General features: G+C 50.1%; 1 protein-coding gene across 2 annotated transcripts; it reads left to right on the plus strand.

Annotated features, from left to right (window-relative positions):
• ITGB7 (integrin subunit beta 7) lies at positions 1 to 17365 on the plus strand. Of its 2 annotated transcripts, none has more exons than XM_084877297.1 (15): positions 1 to 50; positions 7157 to 7360; positions 9588 to 9792; positions 9875 to 10045; positions 10973 to 11214; positions 11600 to 11758; positions 12044 to 12139; positions 12299 to 12388; positions 13585 to 13731; positions 14229 to 14422; positions 14997 to 15220; positions 15444 to 15663; positions 15765 to 15973; positions 16298 to 16458; positions 16704 to 17364. In XM_084877297.1, the coding sequence occupies exons 2-15, from the start codon at positions 7160 to 7162 to the stop codon at positions 16782 to 16784; spliced, it is 2400 nt and encodes a 799-aa protein (XP_084733423.1). In that variant the 5' UTR covers positions 1 to 50; positions 7157 to 7159; the 3' UTR covers positions 16785 to 17364. The 2 variants fall into 2 exon arrangements, with proteins under 2 accessions (XP_084733423.1, XP_084733424.1); XM_084877298.1 differs by having other exon boundaries at positions 39 to 169; positions 16704 to 17365.
• The last annotated feature ends 225 nt before the right edge of the window (positions 17366 to 17590 follow it).

Raw genomic sequence — 17590 nt, forward strand, 5'->3', positions numbered from 1 at the left:
TACACAAAGGCTGCTGCTGCCGCCGGAGGAAAGGCTGCCCTCTCGCACCTGTGAGTACCAGGGCACCAGCCCTCCCGCCTCTGGACTAGTCCAGGCCCTACCTGGTTCCCTCATCCCTGGAAGAGGTTCTGACCTGAAGGCTCTCAGGATTCACTGGAACTTGAGCAAGGTTCTGAACTCCTTTCTGCATTCCTAAGATCCCCTGTCTTGTTCCCTCCTCCCTTCCACAAGCCCTCCTCCTCCCCACCTCTCTCTCTGGCATCAGTTTCCCCAGAATGGGGCTGCAGGGAGGAACAGGTGAGGGGATGTGTGAGTGCTACCGTTTGAGTGCCCGCCATGTGCCAAGGATTATGTCAGGTAGGTTCTCCCAATATTACTCCCAGCTGCCTCCCTGCTGCTTCATGTGCTCATGGTGGGGGGTGAGAGGGTGTAGGGGGTGCTCAGCTCAGGCCCCCTCTGGGCCCTGGCCACAGATCCCACACTCCTGGGCGACTGTGGCCCAGTGGCTCGGTTCTCTTTCCTCCTGGTGACCCCGAGCGGACAGCACAGAGCTCTGCCTGACTTGGGAAGACCAGGATGGATTGGGGCACTGCTGTTTCTCAGCTGCTCAGGGAACAGGAGGGTGTGTACTAGAGTCAGAACTGAGTCCAGGAAAATGAGACAACCATGGAGGGAGAGAAGGGAGACTAAAGAAGACCCCGCCCCCATGGGAAGGGAAAGGGGGTTAGGTAGGATCCATTGGGGCTACTTGGGGGGAGGGCACTCATTTCCACACTGATGGTGCCTGGGTTGGAGGGAAAGAAAGCACCTGTCTCAGTCCCTCTGGTGTGCTGTGTGGCCTTGGGTAAGTCACTCACCACTCTGTGATTCGGGTTTCCATTTGTATAAAGAGGGGGGTAAAGTAGAAGCTTCTGCCATCCTATGGTTAGGATCAGAGAGAAAAAGGAGCAAAAACAGAAATCTGTGAAGAAGGGGAGAAGAGAAAAGCAGAGGAAATGTAATAAAATTCTGGAAGAGGAACTGGAGAGTGAGGCAGACCAAGAGAAGTGGCAGATCACCTATCTGTAAGGAGGGGAGAACGAGGAGGAGGGGGACTTAGGAGAAGGGGATTGGAGTGGGCTGCCCAGGGAGTCTTTGGCCCCCTTTAGGGCAGGTGAGTTGGGCTTGAGGTTTCTGGGGTTGTCCTCTCTGGGAACCAGTGCACCATGGAGGCCCCGCCTATGAGAGATGACTCAAAAGTGGGCTTTGTACTGCAGCATCTCCAGTCTACCTGACCACATGCGTGCAGAGCAAGCAAGGCTGAGGTTACACTGGGCTGGCCTCTCTCTGGAGGGTGGAGCCTCTGTTACACAGACATTCTACGCCTGAGGTCACAGGTGGAGGGGAGCGGGCCAGGGTGGTCAATGATTCAGCACCCCACCCTTCCCCACACTCTGCAGAGCATCAGAATTTGAGTCTAGGTCCAGGCTGAGGAGGAGGCAGATGCTTCACGGCAAAGAGTTAGCTGGCCTTCCTCATAGACCACGGATGGGGATGTGAACTGGCACATTCTTTTCTTTTTTTTTATTTTTTATTTTAATATATATATTTTATTGATTTTTTACAGAAAGGAAGGGAGAGTGATAAGAGAGCTAGAAACATCAATGAAAGGGAAACATCAATCCGCTGCCTCTGCACACTCCCCATTGGGGATGTGCCCACAGCCAAGGTACCTGCCTTTGCCCGGAATCGAACCTGGAACCTCTCAGTGTGCAGGCCAACGCTCTATCCACTGAGCCAAACCGGTTTCGGCAACTGGCACATTCTTTAAGGCACTTGTGTTGGCAATACTCAGCAATATTATAAATGACACCTATTTATTGACCTTAGAAATTCTCTCCCAGGGATTTATCCCACAGATTCCCTTGCACACATGTGAAATGAACATATATGAATTTTCATTGCAGTACTACTTACAATAGTGAACAATTAGAAGCAATTAAAAAAACCATCATAAGAGACTAACTACAATATGACATATCTATGCAATGAAAAAGTATGTGCCTATAAAAATAAACAAGGAAGTTCTTTATTTTCTTGGGTAGCAGGATCTCTAAGAAAAGTAGTTAAAGGAGAGAAAAAAAAGTAAGATGCAAAACTGTGTATTCTATCATTTGATTCTACCATTTGAAGAGTCTGTATATACAGAATGTCCCCAAGGAATGTACACATACTTTAAGAGCTGGTAGCTGAATTATGAAAATGAAATGTACTTTTTAATAAACATTGCCTTTATACTTAGTCAGTGTGTATACATTTTTGGGGACACCCTACGTATGTTTACATTAGTTTGTATATGCATTAAACAATCTCTAGAAAGATTATAAGGAACAAATGATAATAATAAATGATGGTTATTTATTTAAAGTGGGTGTGGAAGGGGGTGGATGGGGGACAGGACTGGGAGCTTTCCCAGTGTCTTATTTAACTTTGATCTTTTTTATGGTGGTAAAATACAGATAAAACCTATCATTTTAACCAAATACATTTTTAAGTGTATGATTCAGTGGCATTAAGTACATTCACAATGATGTGCAACCATGAACACTATTTACTTCCAGAACTTTTTCTTCACCTCAAAAGAAAACTGTCTGTGAAGCAGTCACTCCCCATCCTTCCCCCCTCCCCAACTCCTGGGAACCACTAATCTACTTTTCCTTTTTAAAATATTTGTATTGATTTTGGAGAAGAAGGGAGAGGGAGAGAGAGCTAGAAACATCAATGATGAGAGGGAACCATTGGTCAGCTGCCTCCTGCACGCACCACACTGGAGATTGAGCCCACAACCCGGCATGTGCCCTGACTGGGAATAGAACTGTGACCTCATGGTTCATAGGTCGATGCTCAACCATTGAGTATGCCGGCTGGGCATACTCAGGCTATTTCACATAAGTGCAATCATACGTTATGTGGTCTTTTGTGACTGATTTTATCCACTCGGCATAATGTTTTCTAGGTTCATTAGTGTTGCAGCATGGTCAGTACTTCATTCCTTTTTATGGCCAAATAATATTTCATTGTAGGGGTATACCTGTTTTGTTTACCTGTTCATCAGTTGATAGATGAATCCCCCCTCTGCCCTTACCCCCCCCATTGTCCTTATCCATAGGAGTACAATTTTTGTCCAGACTCTTCCCGCACCCTCATACCCCTTTCCCCCTGAGAATTGTCAGTCCACTCCCTTTCTATGCCCGATTCTATTATATTCACCAGTTTATTCTGTTCCTAAGATTTTAAATTCACTTGATTTTTAGATTCACTTGTTGATAGATATGTACTTGTTGTTCATAATTTTTATCTTTACCTTTTTCTTCTTCTTCCTCTTCTTAAAGAATACTTTTCAGCATTTCATATAATACTGGCTTGGCAGTGATGAAGTTTAGCTTTTTCTTGTCTGTGAAGCTCTTTTTTTTTTTTTTTAATATATTTTATTGATTTTGTACAGAGAGGAAGGGAGAGAGATAGAGTTAGAAACATCGATGAGAGAGAGTCATTGATCAGTTGCCTCTTGCACATCCCCCACTGGGGATATGCCCGCAACCAAGGTACATGCCCTTGACCGGAATCGAACCCGGGACCCTTCAGTCCCCAAGCCAACGCTCTATCCATTGAGCCAAACGGGTCTCGGCTTGTCTGTGAAGCTCTTTATCTGACCTTCAATTCTGAATGACAGCTTTGCTGGGTAATCTTGGTTGTAGGTTCTTGCTATACATTACTCTGAATATTTCTTGCTACTCCCCTCTGGCCTGCATAGTTTCTGTTGAGAAATCAGCTGACAGTCATACGGGTAATCCCTTGTAGGTAACTGTTTTTCTCTTGCTCTCTTTGTCTTTTGCTTTTGGCATTTTAATTATGATGTGTCTTGATGTGGTCCTCTTTGGATTTCTTTTTGTTTGAGGTTCTCTGCACTTCCTGTACTTGTAAGTCTATTTCTTTCACCAGGTGAGGGAAGTTTTTTGTCATTATTTCTTCAAATAGGTTTTCAGTATCTTGCTCTCTCTCTCTTCTTCTGGAATCCCAATAATTCAGATGTTGGTACACTTGAAGTTGTCCCAGAGGCTTCTTACACTATCTTTACATTTTTTTATTCTCCCCCCCCCCCCCCCCCCCGTTGGGTGTTTTTTTTTTCTTCTTGTTCTTTTTTTTCTTCTTCTTTGTATTTCAAATCTTTGACTTGATTCTTGCAATCCTCTAGTCTACTGTTGGATCTCTGTATATTATTTTTTTTATTTCAGTCAGTGTATGCTTAATTTTTAGTTGGTCCTTTTTCATATGCTTGAGGATCTTGCTAAATTTATTTGCCTTTTCTAGAAAATTCTTGAAAAAACCTTATAACTGTGGTTTTGAACTCTATATCCAGTGATTTGCTTTCCTCCATTTCTTTCATTTGTGACCTGTTTATCTCTGTATTTTGGCTGCTTCTCTGAGTTGATAGAGTGGCTTTGTATGCTAGGTGTCCTATAGGGCCCAGTGGCTCAGCCTCCCCAGTTACCTGAGGTGGACACTCTTGGTGCACTCCTTGTGGACTGTGTGCACCGTCTTGTTGTATTATAGTTAAGCCTTGATTGCTGTTGGTACACTGGGAGAAATTGACCTCCAGGCCAATTGGCTGTGAGAATCAGCTGTGTCTATGATGGGATAACTTCTGTGCTGGAGACACTTATGAGGCAAGACTTGCTTCAATGGGACTTTGGTGCTCACTGAGTCTGCCCCCTGAGTGTGTCCCTTATGGGTCTGAGGAGTTGTAATCTAGATGGTCCCACTCTGACCCCAGGGTACACTGGCTCTTGGATTTCCAATGATGTGCTAATTTAATCTCTGCCTGAGGCCACCCAGCAGGAGCTATGGAGAGATGTGCAGATTCCTCTTTTTTGTATGGGTTTTGAAGGTGCCCAGATGAGGCCCAGCTGTGAAGAAATGCAAGCTGATATGGGCCCTTGGGCCTTCTTTTGGGTGTTCTGGGTCTCTCTGACTCAGCTGTAGTTTGTTAGGTAAGTTTAGAATTCAAAGGAACAGGCCATTCATATACAAAAGCCTTTGCGCTCCGTTTGGATGAGGCAAAGTTTCAGGGCAGAGCAAACATGGCTTCCCTAGAGGCCCTGGGTCTCAGTGTCCTGCGGTAATCGCTGCAAGCACCACTGAGAGAAAGCCGCCCTCAAGTTTCGCCTGTGGCCAGACTTCTCCCAGTTTCTCCCAGTATGAGCCTGTCCTTATGTCAGCACCACACTGACCTAAGGGAAGTGTGAGTCCTCCTACTTTGTTCTTTTTCAAGATTGTTTTGGCTATTCATGCAATTCCATAAGAATTTTAGAATTAGCTTTTCTGTTTATGTAAAAAAAGAAAAAAAGAAGGCCAATGGGATTTTTAAAAAATATTTTTTTATTGATTTCAGAGAGGAAGGGAGAGGGAGAGAGAAATATCAAAGATGAGAGAGAATCATTGATTAGCTGTCTCCTACTGGGGATTGAGCCAGCAACCCGGGCATGTGCCATTGCAGGAATCAAACCCAGGACCCTTCAGTCTGCAGGCTGACATTCAATCTACTGAGCCAAACTGGCTAGACATTTTTATTTTTTATTTTTGAAGCATGGTAATGGGTTGCCCATTCAAAATTTTCATTAATATGTTTTTTAAAATCAGAAATTTATCTGGTATTCCCTAGAGGTCATTCTAGAAATTACCCTGCCTTCAGGCTCTCTCTATCTCGCTCTCTCTCTTTTCCTTTCTTTCTTAAATATCTTTATTGAATTGGAGAAGGGAGATGGAGAGAGAGCTAGAAACATCAATGATGAGAGAGAATTATTGATCGATCAGCTGCCTTCTGTATATTCCCTATTGGGGATTGAGCCCGCTACTGCGGCATGTGCCCTGACCTTCTGGTTCATAGGTCAATGTTCAACCACTGAGCCATGCTGGCCAGGCTTTCAGGCTCTTTCTCCACTAGATTTCCTTTGCGCAAAGCACAGAAAAAATTTTATCACCCCTTGCCCTTCCTTCCTGTGCTATCCCAGACCTCCAGAAAGTTCTTATGATCTAATCTTTATTCCTCTCGCTACCATGTTCAACAAATACAGCTAACCTTCATGCCTTACACACATTCCCTCATTTGCTCCAGCTTTATTTCTTATCATTCCACTCCCTGACTCCCCGCCGCCCCCCTATTTACAGCCTCTAGCACTTGTCCCTTATATAGAATCCAAGATTATAAAAGCTATAAGAGCTGTCAGATTATTCAACACCCTCACTTTACAGATGTGGAATGAGGCCCAGAGAGCAAGTCTGACCTGCCACACAGCCAATGAGTGACTGAGGCAGGACCAGAAGCTGGTCTGCTTCCCCCTTTTGGTTCTATTTCCACTATGACTTGGAATTTTGGTGAACAGACCTGTATGTAGACCTTAGTGCCTTTAGGCCAAGTCCCCAGACTAGCCATTTTGCCCACCCTGGCCTCTTTTAAAAAAATATATTTTATTGATTTTTTACAGAGAGGAAGGGAGAAGGATAGAGAGCTAGAAAAATTGATGAGAGAGAAACATCGACCAGTTGACTCCTGCACACCCTTCAATGGGGATGCGCCCGAAACCAAGGTACATGTCCTTGACCTGAATCGGACCTGGGACTCTTCAGTCTGCAGGCCGACACTCTATCCACTGAGCCAAACCAGTTTCGGCTATAAATATATTTTTTTATTGATTTCAGAGAGGGAAGGAGAGAGAGAGAGAGAAACATCAGTGATGAGAATCATTGATTGGCTGCCTCTTTCATGCCCCCTAATGGGTATCTAGCCCGCAACCCAGGCATATGCCCTTGACTAGAATCAACCCTGGGACCCTTCAGTCTACAGGCTGACATTCTATTCACTGAGCCAAACTGGCTAGGGCCCACCTTGTCCTCTTGAAGTCTGCACACAGGAGAGATGGGTCATGACCTAGTACTTGCTTCTTCTTGCCATTTTGAAGAAACTGCTGAATCCACACAGGGAAGTGAAACTATGAGGGGAGATAAAGAGTTGGGGTAGAGCTCTGAGAGTGACAACCACAGGCAAAGTTTAGAGGGCTGAGAACTTAGGGTGGTCCTCCCTAATGACTGACATGTCTCCCTTTATATCCAATTTCAGACCATGGTGGCTTTGTCAATGGTTCTTGTTTTCCTGCTGATTCTGAGCAGAAGTAATTGTGAATTGGATGTGAAGATCTCATCCCCAGGGGAGGCCACAGAATGGGGTGATCCAGATCTGTCCCTGCCGGGATCCTGCCAGCCAGCCCCATCCTGCAAGAAGTGCATCCTCTCACATCCAAGCTGTGCATGGTGCAAGCAACTGGTAAAAATGGGCCTGTGGCCTTTGAGCCATGTATAGGTGTATGTGCAGCCTGGATATGTGTGGGCACGTGTGTGACTTTTCTGGGTGCACTCTGCAGTCCTGTATGTGATTGAGTCTGTGCACATAGGACTTTTGTGTGTGGTTGTACGTGCATGCATAAACACACATGCAAGATTCCTGTGCATGCAAGTTTATATCTATATTGTATGTGTGAGTATATATATATATATACTGAGTGGCCAGATTATTATGATCTCTGAGCGCATAATAATCTGGCCACTCATTGTATATCCTATATAATAAAAGGCTAATATGTAAATTGTCTCCTTGATCAGTTCAACCAGCAGGCAAGCCAGCCAACTGCCCATGTTCACTCCCCCTTGCCAGGCTGGCAGGACCCCATCCATGCATGAATTAATGCATTGGGCCTCTAATACACACACACACACACACACACACACACACACACACACATACACACACATACACACACGGAGTGGTCAGATTATTATGCATTCAGAGATCATAACACACACACATACACACACACACACACACACACACGGACAAGACTTGTGACTATGAATTTGGAGGAAGTATATTCTAATGGGACTCATGCTTGTGTACAAGTAGAGGGACCTACTGTGCATGAACACATGTGAGAAAGTGTCAGCTGCCATAACAAAATATCATTGGCTGGCTGGCTGGCTTAAACAACAGGAATTTACTTCTCACAGTTCTGGATGCTGTAAAGTCCAAGGCTTAGCTGCCAGCAGATTTGGTTCCTGGTGAGAGCTCTCTTCTTGACTTTCAGATGTGCTGCAGATCAAGCTCTTATGATTCTTCTTATAAGGGCACTAATCCCATCATGAGTGTTCTACTCTCATAACCTCATCTAACCCTAATTCCTTCCTAGAGGCCCTATCTCAAATACTATTACAATGGGGGGTAATCCATGGCAGAAAGTGTATGATTGGGTCTCTGAGTTGGTGTTAGGGTGCCAGAGATGTGTTCCTAGGTATGTATTAGCCTGTGACTGGGGAAGTAGATGAGAAGGAGTTGGAAACCTTGGGTTTGGGTGAAAGGTGTGAGTGAATTACCTCAGTGGCCAAAAAGGATGCTGGGGCGTGGGTGTCTCTCTGGCTGGTCAAATAAGGCTGTTCTCTGTGTGTTTTTAAAATGTATATATATATATGTATTTATTGATTTAAGAAAAGAAGGGAGAGGGAGAGAGAGACAGAAATGTCAATGATGAGAAAGAATCATTGATTGGCTGCCTCCTGCGTGCCCCACACAATGGGGATCGAGCCCACAACCCAGGTATGTGCCCTGACTGGGAATTGAACTATGACCTCCTGGTTCATAGGTCTATGCTCAACCACTGAGCCACACCTGGGCTAAGCTGTTCTTTGTTTATGCCTTAAAGAGGCAGGGCTCATGGAGTAGCAGAGCATGAGGGGTGCCTGAGACAAGGGTGAGGCAGAACACTCACAGAAAAATGGAGAGTTAGATGAGATGAGAATTGAAGGCAAACTCACTAGGAGACAGAGCTACAGAGGCTGAGCAGGCCCGGGAGAAAGGAACACAATGACTCTGAGGTGACCGGAAGACTCAGTCTGCAGGTGGCAGAGAGCAGAGGTGCCAGGTGGGGGCTCTTGAGACAGTGGGTATGCCCGCCTCCTCCAATCCCCAGACCAGAGACTGGCACCCCGGCCAGCTGAGAAGCCACTTTAACCATTTCCTTCCTCTGTGGCTTCCCAGCCAGTCCCAGGGGTACCAGACATATTGGGGCAATGGGGTCTCCTCTTCTGCCCTTATCCTTTCCCCTTCCTGGTACTGTGAGTCTCAGCCTGATCCCCTTCCCATTCCGCCTGAGCAAGCAGGTCAGGCTGGATTGGCAGACAGGGCTCCTCCTTTTCTGGTGGAAGTGAGGCCCCAGAGATTCTCAACAGGAAGTCTGCGGCCCGGCGGGAGGGGAAGGGTAGGTGGCTGGGGAACGGGGGAGTCGAGATAAGGGAGGAAGTGGGCTCTGACAAGGAAGAAAGGCCCGGGGTTCAGGGACGGCTGTGGACGGAAGCGGAGGGGAGGGAATCAGAGGGGCTCAAGGAGTGGACTGAGAGAGGAGGGGTTAGAAGTGGCTGCAGTTCAGGCTGGGAGCAGGCCTAGGGATGATGGGGTGGGGGTGAGGGTGGATTAGGGTCCTGACCCATCTACCCTTGCGGTACAGAACTTCACAGCGTCCGGGGAGGCGGAGGAGCGGCGCTGCGCCTCGCGGGAGGAGCTGCTGGCTCGGGGTTGCCCCCCAGGGGAGCTGGAGGAGCCCCGCGGCCAGCAGGAGGTGCTGCAAGACCGGCCGCTCAGCAAGGGCTCCCGGGGCGGCGAGGGGGCCACTCAGCTGGCGCCGCAGCGGGTGCGGGTCACGCTGCGTCCCGGTGAGTGAGCTGGGGCCGGGCAGGGGCACAGGTCCGGGGGTGGATCCGACCGTGCCCCGCTGACCCCCACTGCCGTCCCCAGGGGAGCCCCAGCAGCTGCAGGTCCGCTTCCTCCGCGCCGAGGGGTACCCTGTGGACCTGTACTACCTGATGGACCTGAGCTACTCCATGAAGGACGACCTGGAATTCGTGCGCCAGCTCGGGCACGCGCTGCTGGTGCGGCTGCAGGAGGTCACCCAGTCTGTGCGCATCGGTGAGCGCGGCGCGGCCCCGCCTCCTGCCAGCCTCTGCCTCCAACCCCAACCGCTGCCCTGGCCTCTGCCAACGTCCTGGACACACACGGGCCCCTCCTGCCCTCTTCCCGTTTTAACAGGCCATCTGTCATCTCCCCCCAAAGACATCCATCTTCTAGGTCAGAGCTGGAGGGGATTTAAGAGACTCCAGTAGCACCATTCATTTTACAGGAAGTGTGACTGAGGCTGAGTCTGGAGAGACTGTGTGCAGGCAGCTCCCAAGGCTCAGGCAGTGCCCTGGACCTGCCAACTCAGCTACTGCCTGACGCCTCCGGCTCAGCCCCGGGTCTCTAAATGCCACTGTCCCTGGTTGCACATCTGTGCTCTCCTCTTCTCTGTTCTCCATCTCCTCCTCCTCCTCCTTTTTTTTTTTTTTAAATATATATATTTTATTTATTTTTTACAGAGAGTAAGGGAGAGGGATAGAGAGAAACATCCAGGAAAGAGAAACATCGATCAGCTGCCTCCTGAACACCCCCTACTGGGGATGTGCCCGCAACCACAACACATGCCCTTGACGGGAATCGAACCTGGGACCCTTCAGTCCACAGGCCGAGGCTCCATCCACTGAGTTAAACCAGTCAGACCCATCTCCTCCTTTGCCTCATGCTGCTGCTCCTTACACTCTACCTTCCTGCTCAGCTTCCAGGAAACCCTTGCCTGACCCCACATTGTGTCCTCTCCATCCCCTTCCCCCCCCTTCCCTGAGCTGTTGGATTCAGCCTTTTGCCCTGCCAGGTACGGGGTCCCTGCCCTTCAGGAACACCTGGCTCCTCTAGGATGCCCCCACCCCACGGACTCCTCCCTTCCTGTCCTCAGCAGGGGCCCTCCCCTCCTGCTGCTGCTGTCCGGACCCTGACTCAGCTCCATCCTTCCCCTTCCCCTAGGCTTCGGCTCCTTTGTGGACAAAACGGTCCTGCCCTTCGTGAGCACAGTGCCCTCCAAGCTCCGCCATCCCTGCCCCACCCGCCTGGAGCGCTGCCAGCCCCCCTTCAGCTTTCATCACGTGCTGTCCCTGACGGGGGACGCCAAGGCCTTCGAGCGGGAGGTGGGGCGCCAGAGTGTGTCCGGCAACCTGGACTCACCGGAAGGCGGCTTCGATGCCATCCTACAGGCTGCACTCTGCCAGGTGAGAAGGTGGGACAGGGGAGGGGTCTGAAACGGAAGGACTGTTTGGGGCCAAGACTGCCGCCTATGGTTGTGCAGTACACAGTCCCACAGGGTAGGTAGCATTTGTATCATCATCACTGTAGCTGGCACATTTATTTTGACAATTTCCTAGCAAACTGAAGTAAAATAACTTGAGGAAGAGGCATGTTTTCTAACTCACAAGAATGCTTCCACTAGCAGCAACCCTGCCTTAGGGTCAGAGAAAAGAAGCAGGGAGCTGGGGGCAGGGGTATAGACAAACTGACTCAGAACGAGGCTGGCCAAATCCTTGGCTCCCATTGCTGGCTGGGGTGGCTCAAGGGCCATGCCCAGGTGCACAGCCTACCCCCACTACCCCACCCTAGGAGCAGATTGGCTGGAGAAATGTGTCTCGGCTGCTGGTGTTCACTTCAGATGACACGTTCCACACAGCTGGGGATGGAAAGTTGGGTGGCATTTTCATGCCCAGTGATGGGCACTGCCACTTGGACAGCAATGGCCTCTACAGTCGAAGCCCAGAGTTTGTGAGTCCATCTCAGTCCCATGTCCCTCCCTGTCCGAGCCCCACTTCCTCTCTTCCCAGGACCCCATCCCCCAGCTTCATTCTCCTCACTGGTAACCACCCCGCTGTTTTCCCCAGCAGCTCCAACCGCAATGCTCAGACCCCCCGAGCCCCTCCCTCCCTCCCTCGCCAGGCCCCCAGGGCTCCTCTAGCTGGTGGAACCCAGTCCCTGGATCTCCCGGGCTGAGGGGACCTGGAGTGTCTGGAGGACCTGCGGTGCTCACCCTGTCCCCATTCCCTGCTCCAGGACTACCCCTCCGTGGGCCAGGTAGCCCAGGCTCTCTCTGCAGCAAACATCCAGCCCATTTTTGCTGTCACCAGTGCCACACTGCCCGTCTACCAGGTGAGAGCTGTCCCGATGGCAGGCCCTGCCACCCTGGGCCTTCCTCAAGTCTCTCAAAGACCCATTCTTCTCTCGCCCATATGCCCTCCTTCCAGACCCCCAGAGGCCCATTTCTCTGGAGTTGTGACCCACCATTTCCCTCAACTCCTCATAATTTAGGAGCTGAGTAAGCTGATCCCTAAGTCCGCAGTGGGGGAGCTGAGTGAGAACTCCAGCAACGTGGTACAGCTCATCATGGACGCTTATAATGTGAGGAGCTGAGGGGGGCGGGAAACGGAGAGGGCAGACATTGGGGCGGGTGGGAATGGGCCCTCAAGAGGGGTGGCAGAACTAAGAGGGAATAATTGCTTTTTGGGTAACCCACCATAGCTCCTATCTGCTGCTTGCATAGGGTTGTCTTAATAGTTCATTCACTCACCTAGTCTTACATCCATAAATCTTAAGTGTCTGATTTGTTAGAGAATGGAGCCCAGCTCTGAGCAAGGAAGAAAATACATGCCAAGCACACTCCTAAGGGCACATACTTAGACTGCTATCCCATTTAACCTTACAAAACCTGCTGCTTGGTAACTATTACCATCCCTATTTATAGAGGGAATACAGACACCAGGAGGCTAAGTGACTTACCCAAGGTCACTCAGATCAAAGATAGAGGGGCTGGGATTTGTCCTCTGGTCAGCCTGTACATAAATATTGTCTTATCCGGAGCCTGCTTTCATTAAGCTTATAAACAACTCAGATATTCCTCACAGGAAACATAGTTGTACAGGTAGAAGGAACCATGAAAATTCTTGTTTCTTGGTTTAGGTCTTATCTCTGTAACTAGACTGTAGGCTTCTTGATGACAGGAACCACTTCCTAAAACCACAGTGAGAAAACCTGAGGCAGAATCAAATTTTCCAGGACAAAGTCTGGGAGAATTGCCCTTTAGACCTTGTATGTACACAGGTTCAGGGGTCTTCAAACTTTTTAAAGTGGGGGCCAGATCACGGTCCCTCAGAGAGCTGGAGGGCCGGACTATATGAACTACTAATCCCTACTGTAACACCTTGGCTGCGCTCACTGCCCAAAAAACCTGGCGGGCAGGATCAGACTCCCCTGGGGGCTGCATGTGGCCCGCGGGCCGTAGTTTGAAGACCCCTGGTTATATGTCCTGATTTGGGATTTGAAAACACAGCTGCTGCATGTTTACGGTGCCTGGCCAGCCCGAGCCCCAGCAAGCCCTGGCTGCAGCTGCACTGAAATGCTATTAGAGGCCCTGGATCCCCCTGTACTCCCCTCGAAGTTCTCACAGGTCCCCCTCCAGAAATGCCTCAGACTAGGCAGAATGGAAGGAGCCTTCAGGTGGGCTGAGGGCGGGCTCTGGCAGAATTTGGAATGGCTGGAGAGGGCATGAGGTGGGGTCAGAGTCCGCCTTCATGTGGTTACTCATTCTCTCCCCACAGAGCCTGTCATCCACTGTGACCCTCGAACACTCTCCACTCCCTCCGGGGGTCCACATCTCTTACCAATCTCAGTGTGGGGGTCATGAGAAGAGGGCTGGTGAGCCTGGGGACCGGGGCCAGTGCAACCATGTCCGAATCAACCAGACGGTGAGAGCCACTTGGAATAGGTGGAAGGGGCCCTGGCCAGGTAGCTCAGTTGGTTAGAGCATTGACTCCCATGTGCCAAGGTTACAGGTTCCATCTCTGGTCAGGGCACATACAAGAAATCAACCAGTGAATGTATGAATAAGTGGAGTAACAAACCAATGTTTCTCTCTCTCTCTTCTCTCTAAAATCAATTTTGAAAAATAGGCAGAATGAAGGAAGTGGGGGTGGGAGTGGGGAATTGAGGCAGGCAGGAAAAGATGGGGGCACGCACAGAGAACCATGCAAAAGAACTTGAGGTAGCTCTCCATCCAGCCTTTCTGAAGGGGTTTAGTGATTAGCTTCAAACATGTTGCTAGGAGATGGGTGTTAGCATTGACTCTGTCCCTTAATTTACTAAGGAATAGGATTCTGGATGATCAATAGGTTTGGGGGGTGTGCCCATGTGTACAGGAGTGCACATATGAGTATAGTCTTACTTCTACCTATTCTGCCCGCAGGTAAATTTTTTGGTTACTTTCCAAGCTACCCGGTGTCTCTCAGAGCCCCATCTCCTGAGGTTCCGAGCTCTTGGCTTCTCAGAGGAGCTGACTGTGGAGTTGCACACACTGTGTGATTGCAACTGCAATGACACCCAGCTCCAAGCGCCCCACTGCAGTGACGGCCATGGGCACCTACAATGCGGGGTGTGCAGGTGAGGGCCCCTAGCTTCCCTCCACCTATGTAGCTCCCCACAAATACAGCCCTTGTATTCCTCCTCCTTTGCCTTCCATCCTTCCACTGGCATCTCTAGGCAAGTTTTTCCTATAAATCCCTAGACTGCACCCTGATTTTTATCTCCTGAAGCTTCCCAGACATGCTGAGACCTCCCCTTCACCAGGACTCACTCTGCTCTTCCACTCCTTGGTACCTGACTATATTCCACATCCCTTCAGCCACCATCTACCTCAACTCTTGTGAGACCTTAGGTTTAGAGCCGTGGCCAGCAAACTGCAGCTCAAGAGCCACATGCGGCTCTTTGGCCCCTTGAGTGTGGCTTTTCCACAAAATACCACAGCCTGGGCTAGTCTATTTTGAAGAAGTGGCATTAGAAGTTTAAGTTTAAAAAATTTGGCTCTCAAAAGAAATTTCAAACGTTGTACTGTTGATATTTGGCTCGTTGACTAAAGAGTTTGCCGACCACTGGTTTAGAGTATCCTGGGAAAGACAGGTAAAGGGATGGCCGAACTCTCGGACTCACAGTTCTCTCCTGTTCTTTCGCCTCCCAGCTGTAACCCAGGCCGCCTCGGTCGACTCTGTGAGTGCTCTGAGGCTGAGCTGTCCTCCCCAGATCTGGAATCTGGGTGCCGGGGCCCCAATGGGACAGGGCCCCTGTGCAGTGGGAAAGGACGATGCCAGTGTGGACGCTGCAGCTGCACTGGACAGAGCTCTGGGCGCCTGTGCGAGTGTGATGATGCCAGCTGTGAGCGACATGAGGGCATCCTCTGTGGAGGTACCTGGGGACCTTTGGGAGAAGGGAAGCTTCAGAGTGGCTCTCCCAAGGGTATTTAGGCTCTGGGACCTTCCAGGCACTAAGGGATTCTGGTGTAGGAGTTGGGGTACACTTTTGGCATACCGAGAGGGGACTGGATGCACAGGAACAGGCCAGGTCTAGGCTGTGATGTCCACTGTGTGTGTGGAATATGTTTGTCACCCTGTGCATGATTGTGCTCCAGGCTTTGGCCTCTGCCAATGTGGCGTGTGTCACTGTCACGCCAATCGCACGGGCAGAGCGTGTGAGTGCAGTGGGGACACGGATGGCTGTGTCAGTCCCGAGGGAAGCTTCTGCAGTGGGCATGGACATTGCAAATGCAACCGCTGCCAGTGCTTGGACGGTTACTTCGGTGCCCTATGTGATCAGTGCCCAGGCTGCAAGACACCATGCGAGAGACACAGGTAAGGCCTCAGGCCTTGCATTTGGGGCCCCTGCCTGCTTCCCTCCATGTGGTGTAGGTGACAATTGCCCCGTCAGTACCTTACTGGTGTCTATTGGACAGGGACTGTGCAGAGTGTGGGGCCTTTGGGACCGGTCTCCTGGCCACCAACTGCAGCATGGCTTGTGCCCATACCAACGTGACTCTGGCTTTGGCCCCTGTGCTGGATGATGGCTGGTGCAAAGAGAGGACCCTGGACAACCAGCTGTTCTTCTTCCTGGTGGAGGAGGAAACCGGAGGCAGGGTCATGCTGAGAGTGAGACCCCAAGAGAGTAAGTGGACAGGGATGCCTTGACATGCCAAATGGAGCCATGGAGTTTGATGGGTAGGGCCTCAGAAATCAGGTTGGGAGGTAAAGACGGAGAAACTAGACTAGGGATTGAAGCAGAGCTGAGAATCCAGGCAAAAGTGGACATAATGGGTCAAGTGGAGAAGGCTAAAAAACTGGATACTGAACATAAACCTGCTGAGTTCCCTTTGTTTTCAATGGCAGGGAAGGCTGGGGAGGTCGGATGGGGCTGCACACACACTGGGCAGCTGTTGCTCAATCTCTGTGTGCCACCGGCTCAGAAGTCTTTCTGTTTCACCCCCGCCAGAGGGAGCAGACCACACCCAGGCCATCGTGCTAGGCTGTGTGGGGGGCATTGTGGCAGTAGGACTGGTGCTGGTCCTGGCCTACCGGCTCTCAGTGGAAATCTATGACCGCCGAGAATACATTCGCTTTGAGAAGGAGCGGCAGCAGCTCAGCTGGAAGCAGGTGAGGCTGCCTCCCAGTCCACTGGGCTGGTTTTCACTTGCTTTCCTCGGTTAGGTCCTCTGCCTCAGCTTTCTCATTCCATGCTTAGCCCCGACTCCTCCCCCCAGGCACCACCCCCATCACCTAGGCCTTTGTGGCCTGTCCACAGGCTTTTAAGGACCCGCTAAGTTCTAGATTGGGGTTTAGGATCAGCTAAACGAGAAGTCCTGGGACTTTTCCTCACCATTTCCAACTTTTTCCTCCAGGAAAGAAATCCTCTCTACAAAAGCGCCATCACGACCACCATCAACCCCCGCTTCCAAGCTCCAGAAAGCCCTCCTCTCTGAAGAGGGTAGGGCTACTCACTCCAGGGTTCTCCTTGCTGGGAGGATGGGGGGAATTGGGGCTCTGGGTCCATCAGGCAGCAGCCTGCTGGGGGACTAAGGGCCACCTACTTCGACGACACCCAAGAGGGCGGGCCTCCTGCTGCAACCTTGCTTCCTACCCCTCAGGAGTGGGGGTCACCCCATCCACAAATACAATAAAGAATCTTCAGATTACAGATCACGTTAACAAACACTGTGTCCCCTGACCAGTTTGGCTCAGTGAATAGAGCGTTAGCCTGCGGACTCAAGGGTCCTGGGTTCGATTCCAGTGGGGGGCATGTACCTTGGTTGTGGGCACATCCCCAGTGAGGGTGTGCAGGAGGCAGCGGATTGATATTTCTCTCTCATCGATGTTTCTAACTCCCTTTCCCTCTTCCTTCCTCTCTGTAAAAAAAAAAACAATAAAATATATTAAAAAAACAACAACGCAACACTGTGTATGCTGGTATCTAACCTCATTTTCTTGTTCTGCAGGGTTTTTTCTCTTAATCAGAATGGATACCGTATCTATATATATAAAAGTCTACGCGACCTAACAGCCAGTTGACCGGTCGCTATGACTCACACTGATACTCAGGGGACAGACGCTAATGCACAGCATTGGGCTCCAGACCTGTGGGATCAGCCGACACTGGCTCTCTGACATCCCCCGAGGGGTCCCGGATTGTGAGGTGGCAAAGGCCAGGCCGAGGGACCCCACCAGTGCACGAATCCATGCACTGGGCCTCTAGTATTTATATTGATACCTTGGTTTCAATTCTACTTGT

Source organism: Pipistrellus hanaki, assembly GCF_964339955.1.
Source record: "Pipistrellus hanaki genome assembly, chromosome: 3".
Lineage (NCBI taxonomy): Eukaryota > Metazoa > Chordata > Mammalia > Chiroptera > Vespertilionidae > Pipistrellus > Pipistrellus hanaki.